The sequence below is a fragment of the Mastacembelus armatus genome, chromosome 13 (assembly GCF_900324485.2).
Source record: "Mastacembelus armatus chromosome 13, fMasArm1.2, whole genome shotgun sequence".
In the NCBI taxonomy this organism is placed as follows: Eukaryota; Metazoa; Chordata; class Actinopteri; order Synbranchiformes; family Mastacembelidae; genus Mastacembelus; species Mastacembelus armatus.
In genome coordinates this window covers 11,885,303-11,898,732 of record NC_046645.1, presented here as the reverse complement: position 1 = coordinate 11,898,732, position 13,430 = coordinate 11,885,303, and the positions used below count along the sequence as shown (strand labels likewise).

The 13,430-nt window shown below is 38.1% G+C and overlaps 2 protein-coding genes across 2 annotated transcripts; both read right to left on the bottom strand.

Moving 5' to 3' along the window:
- Nucleotides 1-2,538: 2,538 nt before the first annotated feature.
- Nucleotides 2,539-5,711, bottom strand: LOC113134291 (extracellular calcium-sensing receptor-like). The gene is made up of 7 exons (XM_026313591.1): nt 5,548-5,711; nt 5,165-5,453; nt 4,476-5,004; nt 4,192-4,400; nt 3,885-4,112; nt 3,576-3,702; nt 2,539-3,455 (listed from the first exon to the last, which is right to left on the bottom strand). Exons 1-7 carry the CDS (start codon nt 5,709-5,711, stop codon nt 2,539-2,541), a joined length of 2,463 nt encoding a protein of 820 aa, XP_026169376.1.
- A 1,608-nt stretch (nt 5,712-7,319) lies between these two features.
- LOC113144906 (extracellular calcium-sensing receptor-like) lies at nt 7,320-10,727 on the bottom strand. The gene is made up of 6 exons (XM_026331210.1): nt 10,540-10,727; nt 10,072-10,369; nt 9,144-9,938; nt 8,830-9,057; nt 8,628-8,751; nt 7,320-8,233 (listed from the first exon to the last, which is right to left on the bottom strand). Exons 2-6 carry the CDS (start codon nt 10,333-10,335, stop codon nt 7,320-7,322), a joined length of 2,325 nt encoding a protein of 774 aa, XP_026186995.1. The 5' UTR covers nt 10,336-10,369; nt 10,540-10,727.
- Between the last annotated feature and the right edge of the window lie 2,703 nt (nt 10,728-13,430).

Sequence of the window (13,430 nt, the reverse complement as noted above, 5' to 3'; positions counted from 1 at the left end):
TCAGAGATTAGTATAACTATATACTGAATGTATGAACACTGTACTTTATCTTATGCTAACATAAATTATTTAATAAGCAGTAGGCTATTGCGTCAAAATATGTATGACATGGAGTTTTTATAAGCTAATGATAGTGTTATCATTACCCAGTATTTAGATATTAGTATGATGTGATGTTTGATTAGCTAAAACACAACAGTGCTAGTTAGCTTTAGTTCAGTGTGATTCAATTGGTGTTGGAAATGGGGCACCTCTGCATTTGGCTGTAATGGTTAACATGTAAACAATCAAACAACAAACATAAATCATGTTTATTCAGAGCACTCAGAGGCACGTCCCAATGCTGTTTAAAGCTACTACTACTAACTACTGCTTTATGGTACAGCAGCATGAATGATAAAACACACCAAGTAGCAACAACAAGTACATGTAGCGACCTAGCGGCCCTCTTGATTGACCACCCTGGAATTGATTTGCCCTGGAAATCCACAGATACAGTACTATCAACAGCATCAGGGGACGCGTTATTATCCAAGATGGCACTACTGAGGGCAGCCACGGTTCTTCACTTTCTAGTTGTGTGTGTGTTATCTATACCGGCTTATTCCTACGTAAGGTCACATGGATCTGCTGGAGCCTATCCCAGCTCTCTTTGGGTGAAAGGCAGGGGTACACCCTGGACAGGTCACCAGTCCATCACAGGGCCACATATAGACACACAAATACAAACCACCACACACACTCACACTCACTCCTGTGGACAATTTAGAGTCACCAATCAACCTGACATACATGTTTTTGGACTGTGGGAGAAAACCAAAGTACCTGGAGAAAACCCATGCAAGGACAGGGAGAACATGCAAACTCCACACAGAAAGGCCCCTGCAGGGTTTCGAACCAGGAACCTGCTTCCTGTGATAACCACTAATCCTCTGTGCTTTGACATAATCAGAACATAATTTAGAACACTGATAATGTTGCATAAATTTTGATTACACCCTGACCCTTGCAACAAGTAACTTTTGACACAGGCACACAGGACCTGAGATTTAGGGCCTTTAAATTCTTCCAGGGTTCTAAAACAATCAGAAACAATGGAAAACATATATTTAAATATAATAGTCCTTATATTTTCATGCTTTCATCATTTTTTAAAATACAACCTTTAATTTAACTTCTTCATAGGGCACAAGAATAATACTATACAGGAGACCTGAGTTCAGAGCTAAAACAAAACCGAATAACAAGAAAGGAAGGGAGGGAGGGAGGGAGGGAGGGCAACAGATCAAAACAAACCCTTAATTAATTTAATACACAACATTCACATGTTGTGACAAAGGTATTAATTAGTAGAGACCATATTTTTATTCTGATTGAAGCAATATGCCACCTGCTGTTTCCATTGTTGCTTAGAAGGATGAAGCAAAGTTTAATCTCTTGTGTCTGTATTTTGGAGCCATACAGCATCTTTCCCACAGGAGTCAAGCCTCTGGGTAATAATGTCATATGTACAACAGATGGGTACTCATTTATCATATTCTGTTTGTCTCCCTTGTTGTTTTTTGTACTCATGTAACCTTTATTTCTCTTGTATTGCATCATTCTATATTTGAACTTGAGAACAACAGTGTCAGTACAAATATTTATTTTATTGGTGTCAGGGGAACTCTGGGTCCAAATTGCATGTTTCATGCTTTATTGAACAATATCAAAACTAGTTGGTATTAGTGCTATCATAAAGTTTCTCAGTTACTACAAAATAGCCATCTAGTGTTTTTAATTTTGAGTTGCAGCTATGGCTACAGGTTAGTACAGTGTAGTATTAGATTATAAATCCTACACTTTTACCACTGGATACCTTACATTGAATTTAAAACCACATTCGAATATAATAGGAAAACTCCTTAGAAGACTACAGTCACTTTTTCTATTTGATGCTTTAATTAAGATACAGGTAGTATCTAAAGGGAAGCATTGGAAACTGTATTAATGCCTAATCACAGAATTGCTAGCGAATGGTCTAGGAGAAAAACACAAAAGGGAATTCTAAGTGGTAGACAAAAGCAAACTATAGAAGCAGAAACTATTTTTTAAAGATGGAATTCCTCACTCACTATCCTTTTACTGCATTTTAGCCGGGAATCACTGTGCAAATATTTTTTACAATAACTAGCGATACAGAATATGTGATCAGCTCAGAGTATTGCAGTTAACCATGTGCAACACTCATATCCTGTTCAGTCTTGGGCAAGACACTGAACCCCAAGATGACCCTGGTGGCTGTTCCATTGGTGTATGAGTGTGTTTGTGATTGTGTGCAAGAATGGGTGAATGGGCAAATAATGCAGAACTGCTCTGAGTGTAGAAAAGCGCTCTACAAGTATAAGCCTTACCATTACAATATTACAAGTCACTTAACTTTATTTTTGACTCCACTCATGTCCTCTTAGAAGACTTTGTGTGATTTATTTTTATATGACACACAGAAGAAAACAGCATGAAAGCAGAAACAATTCATTCAAAAAACTTAAATAGTCACTAATGCATGCCATTACTTGATGTCTTTCCCATTATGTGTTTCTTGGTGTTGTGATCAGGCCTAAACAAAATTATATAACATTTTGGCAGAAAAATGCACAAAAGTAGTCCGTAGCTAGAGGCCAGAATAGCAAATATTTCCACAGCAACTGTGAATTTTCCAGGAGAACTGATGTATGCTGGGATAAAAGTGATCCAGACTGCACAGAATATCAGCATGCTGAAGGTGATAAACTTGGCTTCATTGAAATTATCAGGTAACTTTCGAGCCAGAAAAGCCAGTACAAAACACAGGACAGCTAACAGTCCAATGTATCCTAACACAGCCCAGAACCATACAGCTGAGCCAAGGTGGCACTCTAATATGATTCTGTCTGTATAGAGCAACATATTCTTGAAAGGGAAAGGAGGACTGATTGCCAGCCACAGTATACAAATCAAAATCTGTATGAGAGTGAAAGCCAGAACACTGAATCTTTGCTGTGCAGGACCAAACCATTTCATGACATTACTACCTGGAAGTGTGGCTTTGAAGGCCATTAACACAACTATTGTTTTCCCCAGAACACAAGAGATACAGAGGACAAAGGTGATCCCGAATGCTGTGTGGCGCAGCATGCAGGACCAGTCAGAGGGTGCTCCAATGAAAGTTAATGAACATAAGAAACACAGAGTCAGGGAGAAGAGCAGCAGGAAGCTCAGCTCAGAGTTGTTTGCTCGCACTAGTGGGGTTTCTTTGTGGCAGTAAAAGACTAGTGATGTGATCATTGATAGAAAAACTCCCAAAAATGAAAATAAGGCTAACAGTGTTCCCAGGATTTCATCATATGCCAGGTATTCCATAGCTTTGGGGATGCAGGCATTTCTTTGTTTGTTGGACCAGTATTCCACTGAGCATTTCACACAGTGTACTGAATCTGCAAAATGGAAAACAAAATAGAGAAATGTGGCATTAACTCAGGGTTATGATTTTAGAGGTCAACATTCATAAAATTGCATTTCTGTGTTTCTGTAATACTGGTACATTGTTTATTTACTTGTTAAATTACTGATCTCGCCTACTGGGCAGGGTATGCAATCGTAACAACAGACTGGCTTTCCTTTTTGGAGAACCTTAAGAGTTCCTGGGGGACAGCTCTCACTGCAGACTGACACAGGCATCTCCTACACATATAAACAGACACTAATTCAATACGTTGATTTTAAAATGCATATGTTGATTTTTATATGAATCAAAAATATTAAATATACATATCATAGTATTTATAGGTTAAATGTAGAGAATGTAAATATTTTCAATAATTCAGTGAATAATTATGAGGTTCAAACGTAGATCTTTGCTTTACCTTTGTCAGCCCATTTCCCCACACAACAGGGATATTATTCATTATAATGTGTTGACTCTCTGGAAGTGATGCATCATAGATGCCAATTGTTATGCCTTCCATGGTTCCTTTATTTGTCATCCGTAAATTAACAAGTTCATATCTTGCTGGTGAATCTCCATTACTGTCAAAATAAACTCTTTCTCCTTCCTTAGTGGTGAAATTCACAGTGTTGAGATATTGCAAAACCTAGTAAAGAAATTATACAGGGATCAAACAACTGGTATTCATTTTCTGCTCTTTAATCCCTTAACTGGTGATTCCTCACCTGCCATGGTTGAATGTGTTTAGTGTCTGCACAGGTCCCATTATAGAATGGGCCTTTGTTTTCTTCACATGTGACCAGGTTGTGCAGAGCATGGGCCACTGCATAAACTGACTTGTATACACTGTTGACAAATCGCAGGTCAGAAACATCTGTAAAATACGACTGAACATTCTGCAGGCTTTCTAAACCACTGCATGCCTTTTTTTGTGTGTTTGCAGTGTCATTCAGAGAGCAATGAAACATGTATTCCCAGAAATCTCTGACAAACTGACTGTTGGGAAACTGTGAGGGGTGGAGCCTCCTCAGGTGCTCCTCCAGCCCTGGGATCTTAGCGTTGCTGACAACAAAGCCCAAGGACCCCACCAGGATGCTATGTCCCTCACTATCAGCTAGAGAGGGATCTGTGATCCAGGCATCACTACCAACCCACTGCAGTCCTGTGATATTCTGTTTGTACAACTCAGATGCTAGTAATTTAATTTCTCTGTGAGACATAAAAGCTATAATCACTTTGGATGTGGCTTGCTTAATGACCTTTATAATTCTTAATATACTTTCAGGTGGGTCTGATGACAAAAATGTTTCATAATACTCAGTGCACACTCCAAATTCTTGTGCGACTTGGATAAATGCATCTATGCCATCAAGTCCATATGCATTATTCACAGCTATAGTCCCAATCCAGGTCCATCCAAAGTGCTTGACCAGTTTTGCCAGGGCTCTGCTCTGGTAGTAGTCACTGGGAATAGTTCTGAAAACAGTGGGATACTCTTTCCTGTTGCTGAGACAAGCACAGGTCGCAAAATGGCTTATCTGCAATGAAATAACATTTGACTGGCAGCAACAAAAACATTTAACAATTAAAAATGTATGATCTTTACTAAAAAAAAAAGAGTAATAAATTATAGATACACAACAGTACACTTAAATAACACATCATATTTTCTTCATTGACTTTTCTTCTCTGACTTACCACAGGAATATGAAATCTTCCAACAACCTGCTCAATTGCAATAGTTGGTCCAGATCCTGAATGCCCCAAAACAGCTTGCACTGTCTCACTTTCAGTACAGTGGTCATCACTAATTTCTCCCTTCAGTCCACTCAAAAGTGCCAGTGCAGCTCTCAGTATATCCATGGCCCCGCAGTTATCATAAATCTTGTAGCCAAGTTTAACATTAGGCAGAATGTCAGGATTTTGATTGATTTCATTTAGAGCAAAGATCATGGCTTGAGCAAATTTGAATTCTCTAAAATTGAAACTGAAGAAGTGAAAAACAGATTTAAAACAATTTCTATGTTAATATCAACAGTACACAATTTCATATTTAAATATACACATCTGACAGTACATACTTTTTGCATTTCCGTACTTCTGGAGTTTTCTGAAATGTATTAGTTACAAAATCCTGTTCTGTGCGAAATGAAAATATCCCTCCAATAACCAGAACACCATCCTGGGCCAGTTCAGGTGGTTGTGCTAAGCCCTGCAGTCGGCACACAGACGCTCCTTTTCTCATTAGTAAAATCAAGAGGAGCAGACTCAGCCAAGGCATAGCTCTGCTTCTTTTGCATACCAAGTCAATCAGCTTTATAGCTCATGACAGAGCTTTATACAGCTTCAGCAACAAAGGGGGAAGATGTCATGGTTAAATCGAAGCCTCAGGACACCAGAGGAAACCAAACAAACTAACCACCACCAACATCATTATAATCAAACTTTATTACAAATGCATTGATTAGTCCTTAGAAAAATAAGTTAATAGGGTAATTAAATGACTTAATTACAGATACATAATATGATTTATTAATAAACCAATACAATAATAAAATGTGATGAAAAATGTATTGCACTAAAATAAAAACACATAGAGAAGATGTAGACTGATTCATCTGGCAATTAGATATACTCCAGGCTAAAACTGTGATTTAGAATTTGTTTAATTTGTTATTATAACAATTTTGTTATTATATATATATTCCTGTGGTGTATATATATATATATATATATATATATATATTCTATAAACTAGATATATAGTTCTATTAAAGGTAGTTTTCCCTACTCCCCATAGTGGCCAAGATCAGGAGGGATTTGTAGGGTTTCTATTTAAAGTGCCTTAAGAATACTCATTTTTATTAGAAATTGGTGGTATACAAATAAAATTGTATTGAACTGAAACACAATCACCACGTGGGTTTTATTCACATTAATATTACTCCTAATGTCATTAGGTTTTGGCTACATGGCTGAATTTTTAGGGACAGACTTTAATCAGCAAACTTCTTTCACATCAACCCTCCGTGCTGGTTGCTTTAAATTTATTTTCAGGGTGGCACATTTTTTACCATTTACCAGCAATTCCTCTAGAAAAACAAAATCCTTGCAAGAGCCACAGTAGCACTGCAGATGCTTTGTTGTTTTGTTTTTTTCAGTGATTCCATTCTGCTGAGTAATGCAGAGGCATCCATGCTGCAAAATCCTAAACAAAGAAATTAATCTAAGTACTATGAGACAGAAATAGGAATGTCTCCACATTTGTTAAATACTTTCATATATACCATGATGTCCTTATAGTCCACTATGTGACACATACTATTGTATGGATTTCAGGCAGAGGGTCCTGGATTCTTTAATCTACTTCAATGAAAAGTCGTTTGATAGCAAAACAACAATTCTAATATGGCCTAATGGTCTCATTTTAAAAAGTTTAAAAACTTGTCTGACACTATCAACTGACTATCATCCAATCTTAATGCCTGCTTTTGTGAGGGCATATCCTGATAACAACCATCACCATCTCTAACTATTTTGTTTTAGAAAATATGGATATATATTTTCCTTTATGATTAAATGAACTAAATCTTATGACATCAGAAAGTCATTTGATATAAAACATGCATCTATTTTAATAATATTGATACAGCATATTTTTTTCATACACTAATTGATATAGCTATAGGGTATTATGCATTAAATACTGTTATTCTCAAATCTAATGTCACAAATTAACTGATATAAATAAACATTACAGAGAACCACAATACAAATGAGTAAAATAGGTTTCTATTTGACAACCTTAACATATCATAATGAAAATCAACTATGGCACAAAAATTTGATGTTTTCATAATGATTTTGGAGTTCCTCTCCCCATCATATTCTGTCTTGTATTCTTCTCTGGTTTCAGTAAGATAATATAACATTTTGGAATGAAAGTACAAATGAGCAGTCCAAAACTGGAGGCCAGAATAGCAAATATCTCTACAGCAACACTGAACTTTCCAGGAGAGCTGACATATGCTGGAATAAAAGTGATCCAGACTGCACAGAATATCAGCATGCTGAAGGTGATAAACTTGGCCTCATTAAAGTTATCAGGCAATTTCCGGGCTAGAAAAGCAAGAATAAAACATAAGATGGCCAGAAGACCTATGTACCCAAGTACAGCCCAAAAGCCTATAGCTGAGCCCAGGGCACACTCTAAGATGATTTTGTCCTTGAATTGCTTAAAATTCTTAAATGGAAAAGGAGGAGAAATTGATAACCAGAGAATACAAATAACAACCTGTATGAGAGTGAAGGCCAGGACACTGAGTCTCTGTTGTACAGGCCCAAACCATTTCATCACATTACTACCTGGAAGTGTAGCCCGGAAGGCCATTAACACCACCATAGTTTTCCCCAGAACACAAGAGATACAGAGGACGAAGGTGATGCCGAATGCTGTGTGTCTCAGCATGCAGGACCAGTCAGAGGGCCGGCCGATGAAGGTCAGAGAACACAGGAAACACAGAGTCAAGGAGAAGAGCAGCAGGAAGCTCAGCTCAGAGTTGTTGGCCCTGACAATAGGAGATTTTCTGTGTCTAAAGAAAATGATTGCAACACCAACAGTCATGCATGTCCCAAATAAGGATGCTGCAGTGAGCAACACTCCCATAATTTCTTCATATGATAGAAACTCTGCCTCCTTCTTCACACAGGCATCTCTTCTCTCATTTGACCAGAATTCAGGTTGACATCGCACACAGGTGATCGAATCTGAAACATGACAAGAAGGCCGGAATCAAATCAGGTGCTCACACTGGACAGGTCACCAGTCCATCACAGGGCCACATATAGACACACAAATACAAACCACCACACACACTCACACTCACTTCTATGGGCAATTTAGAGTCACCGATCAATCTGACACACATGTTTTTGGACTGTGGGAGGAAACCAGAGTACCCGGAGTAAACCCACGCAAGGACAGGGAGAACATGCAAACTCCACACAGAAAGGCCAGGTTGCGAAGCCAGGACTTTCTTGCTGTGAGGCCTTATCTTGAGACATTCATTATTTGTTTTGATCCTAAAGTTAAAATGTTATATCTTTTTGACGGATGAACTTTCTAATACTTCTCTGAACCTCACGTTAAATGTTACCAGACCTGTGGTGTTGCTTATTTCTCCCTCTGCACATCTTATACAGTCATAGCAGCAGACAGGTTTTCCTTTCTGGAGAACCTTGCGAGTTCCTGGGGTACATTTCTCACTGCAAACTGACACAGGCACCTGTATGATACAGTAACAAGAATACAATTAGGATCATTATTCTGTAATAAAGTATAACAATCATCATATTGACTTTACCTGTTTAGAGTTCTGTGCCCACACTAAGGACTTATTTTGCAGCTTCAGCTGTTTGTCTGCAGGTAAAGATGCATCATGAAGACCAACTGTGACAAAGTCCACAATGCCATTTTCTGTTGGCTGCCAGTTTATAATTTCATACTTTGCTGCTGGATCTCCATTCTTATTAAAGTAAACCTCATCTCCTTCTTTGGTTTTGAACTGATTTTTTTTTATGTGCTGTAATATCTATGAACATAGTTATTAATTTTAGTAATTATATTGCACATGCTGTTGGCTCTAGGTGGAATTTTACAACTTAAAGTAAAACTCACCGTTAATGGATCTAGCTGCCCTTTGTACTGACATGTTTGATTACAGCCAAAAATACTATGAAGTGCATGGGCCACAGCATAAACTCCTTTATAGACATTGTTAAATATAGGCATCAGTGACATATCAGTGAAGCCATTTTGCACTCCAGTCAGATCTTCATGTCCAGTACATTCTCTCTCATTTCCTGTTGATGACTCTGATTGCTTAAACTTACAGCTAAATAATGTCTCCCAGAGTTCAGTAAATATTTCATGACCAGATGAATTGAGTGGCTTCACATTTAATATAAACTCTCTCATGCCACTGACATGTGCTTTGGGGATGGACAATCCTATGGCACCATCCAGAATGTGATGTCTGTCTGTTTCTGCTGTTTGGGAATCAAAGATCCAGCTCTCACTTCCAACCCACTGATATCCAGTCAAATTGTGTTTAGACAGCTCATGTATTAGCACATCCATATCCATGTGTGAGAGAAAAGCTACAATCACCTTGGAGGTTGAAGCCTTGATAATGTCAATTATTTTTCTTATTTTATCTGGTGGGTCTGTTCTAAAGAAAGGTACAGAATACTCCAGACAGATGCCCAGCTGCTGTGCAGTTTCTGTGAATGTAGCCATGCCATTATTGCCATAATCATCATTAGTTCTAATGGCTCCAACCCAAGTCCACCCAAAGTGCTTGACCAACTGGGCCAGGGCTCTGCTCTGATAGTAGTCACTGGGTATTGTTCTGAGGAAGGATGGGTACTTGGTTTTGTCACTGAGACAAGCACAGGTGGCAAAGTGGCTGATCTGAAAGAAAAAAAAATCATATCCTAAGATAAAGCAATAAAGCTTTCACACTCACCCGTGGTCAGACCAAAAGCATTGCAGATTATTTATAAATTTTAACAATTACAATTACATCTATACCAACCATACCCACCATTGGGATATAAAAGGGTCCAATGACAGTAGCTATGGCCATGCAAGGAGAGGAAGAGGTCTCTCCTATAATGGCCTGTACTTGTGCAGGTTTAGTACATTGTTCCTCAGATGGTGCAGAAACAGCCTCATTACCATTAGCCAAGGCCAGTCCAACCCTCACACTTCTGGCAACAGCACCACATGTATCATACATCTTATAGCCCAGAGAGATGCCAGGTAGTAGGTCTGTACTGTTATTAATCTCTTCAATGGCAAAAATCATAGCCTGGGCAAACTGGAACTCTCTGAAATTTAAACTTGATAGACACAGTTTTACACAGTAGTACTAGTAGGAGTACTTGAAATACATATAATGCGTTTGATGGTATTAGTACAACAGGGAATATGTTACTTCTCAAAATTAATTTAGGTTAAACCTTAGTTTGATTAACTTTGTGTATCTGTGTTGTGTGCATATCTACATTACCTGGTGCATTCCAGTGGCAGTGGTTTGTGTTTGTAAGAATCCTGTCTGTTTTTCCAGCTGCTGTGGAAAGAAAATATTCCCCCCAAAATAACACCCCCATTCTTAGAAAGCTGGGGATTCTCATAATCCCCTGTCTGTTGGCAAACCAGCTCCTCAGCCTGAGAGAAAGACACTGCCAATAACAGTTGCAGAAGTACCCAGCTCCATTCTGGCCACCTCTGTGTGGATGCCATAATGTCTGAAGGTGCGAGACCACTGGGTGGCATCATGTGTATCTGAATATAAATTAAAACACTCCACAGCTATTTATACATTTTGGTTCAGTATGAAAATACAACAGGCATGTTTCATCTCTGTGCATGCTCAATTTTGGGAAAAGAGTGGGGAGGTGGCCAAACAGAAAAAAAAAGTTCAGAGCTGTAGTTTGTCTTATATAGGCACCATATAATCAGGCAAGAATAGTCAGTTTTTATCCTTATTTTATTTTACTTTTTACACATGTAATTTGTAAGTTCTACTCTTAACAATAAACACCACACAGTGTTTGATAACTCACTACAATGTAACACTGAATGCCCCTTATTGGCTGCTTGTTTCAAAAGTAGAAAACATCCTTGTCTTCGTAACTTTTATTAGCCTTTATTGATCCATGAAGTTGTTATTAAGTGTAGCTTAGTTAGTAGGACTTCACACTTTAAAAATCTGTCTTCTACACTTTGACCAACAGTGCATTGTATTTGGTATTTTGTTGTTTTACAACCTGTAATTAGATGGATTTTTATTTGGGTTTTATGGTGTGGATCTAAACAAAATAGTTGAAGTTAATAAAGTGAAAGTAAAATAAAAAAAACATATCTTAAAAAGTTCTAAAAAATAAAAAAAACTATAATTTGCCATATGCACTTGTATTCCCTTTGCTATGAAGCTGCTAAATAAGTTTGGGTGCTACCAATTGCCCTAAGAAGTCACATAATTAGTGTTGCAGTGTGGTGGTATTGAAACAGAGGCGCAGAACCCAAATGCAGGACACAGTTCCTCCGGTGAGGAAAAAAGGAAGTCGGGAAGTATTTATACAGGGGAAGCAAAAGTCTAACGAAATGCAGGTGAAAACAATAAATTAACAAGACATAAAGTTACCTATCACGAAGAAGGGTAACGCAAGAAATCAGAAACCAAAATAAATGTCCAAAACCGGAAACATAGTTCTCCCATCATAACAATTAGTTAAATTAAATACAGGCAGCTCTTTTTTTTTAACTGTAATAAATAAATACTTTTCAAGGGAGGACTGCCCACCAAAACTCACAGACCACAAGTCTTTCTGGAGAACCTTGAGAGTTCCTGGGCGACATTTCTCACTGCAAAGTGACACGGGTACCTGAAGAGTTTGCTAAAAGGTGCGTGAGAGACTTTCAAAATGTCAGGAAGAAGGTACTGTGGAGAGATAAGACTGAAAAAGTTAACTTTTTCGCCGTCAAAGAAAACACTGTGTCTGGCACAAACTCACCATGCCATGTATGGCACAAACCCAACAGTTCTTATCACCCTTAGAACGTCACCCCCAAAGTGAAGCATGGTGGTGGCAGTATCATGGTATGAGGATATTTTTCATAAGCAGGTACTAATGATGGATGGTGCTGAATACAAGGCAATTCTTGAAGAAACCCTGTTTCGGTCTACGAGAGAGTTGGGAAGGAGTTCACCTTCCAGCAAGACAATAACCCTAAACACACTGCTAAAGCAACACTCAAGTGGTTTTGGGAGAAACATTTAAATGTAGTGGTGTTCCAACAGACAATCTGTGGTCTGAGTTAAAGACTGCTATACCTCAGTGGAACCCATCCAACTTGAAGGAGCTGGAGCGGTTTTGCCTGCAAGAATGGGCAAAGATCTCAGTGGCTTGATATGATAAGCTCATAGAGCTATACCCAAAGAGACTTTCAGCTGTAATTGCTACAAAACGCTTCTTTACAATGCATTAACCTTGAGGGGGTGAATAGTTATGCACACCTAAATTTTCAGTTTTTTTGGCTTCTCTTTGTTTGCTTCACAATAAAAAAACATTTTGCATCTCAAAAGTTGTAAGCATGTTGTCTAAATCAAATATTTGTAAATCAATCCATTTCCAATTACAACTTGTAAAAAAGCAAAGAGGGGGTGAATATTTTTGCAAGGCACAGTATATATAACAACAATAACTTGCTTTCATCTTCTATTCTGTTCATCTCTAATAATAGTCCTCTTGAACATTAGTTCCATATTAAAGGTTGATTGCTCAGATGGATTTGTCTGAAGGTAAGTGCAAACAGCATCAACAAAGACATGCAGAATATAAACAAAATTGATGTAAGCTACACTTGGAAGTTGCAAGTTTTTCTTGCTTTTTGACTTTTGCATCTGTATGAGAGGAATTTTGCAGAAGAAATGTTCTTCTCTGCCTAAATTTAATGATGTAGTTTTTTTTCCTAAACCTAATCATGTCTATTCATTACCTCAGTGTAACCAAGTAGTTTTTGTTCCCTAAACCTCAGCACACAGCTGTCATTCCTAATCTCAACAGCATATAGATTAATTATTATTAATTATTATGAATTATTTTGTGGCAAAACCTAACTAACCCACGTAGTCTTGGGGCTTAAACATGACACTGTTTCTGTCTATTGGTCTTTTGCATCTCATACCAACACATAAGGTTACCTTTTTTGTTAGAGGTCTGGGTAGTGTCGTGGTGTGAGCTGCTCAATGTGCACAGCAATCGTAGTAGATAACAACCATAAGACCTACCAACTGTCAACCTGCTTGTCTGTCAATACTGTTCCCATTTTCAAAGTGGCCTGGGATGGAATCAAAATAAATGTCTCAGTCTGGCCCTTGTGTGAGCTTTGTTGTGT

Excerpts from the sequence above, each read along its gene's own strand:
- LOC113134291 (XM_026313591.1), bottom strand. The coding sequence starts at position 5,711 with ATGAGAAAAGGAGCGTCTGTGTGCCGACTGCAGGGCTTAGCACAACCA. Across the intron at positions 4,113-4,191 it reads AACACATTCAACCATGGCAG|GTTTTGCAATATCTCAACAC; the intron begins GTGAGGAATCAC and ends TTTCTTTACTAG. Across the intron at positions 3,456-3,575 it reads CGAGATCAGTAATTTAACAA|ATTCAGTACACTGTGTGAAA; the intron begins GTAAATAAACAA and ends TCCATTTTGCAG.
- LOC113144906 (XM_026331210.1), bottom strand. The coding sequence starts at position 10,335 with ATGATTTTTGCCATTGAAGAGATTAATAACAGTACAGACCTACTACCT. Across the intron at positions 9,939-10,071 it reads GACCCTTTTATATCCCAATG|ATCAGCCACTTTGCCACCTG; the intron begins GTGGGTATGGTT and ends TTTTTCTTTCAG. Across the intron at positions 8,752-8,829 it reads GGGCACAGAACTCTAAACAG|GTGCCTGTGTCAGTTTGCAG; the intron begins GTAAAGTCAATA and ends TGTATCATACAG.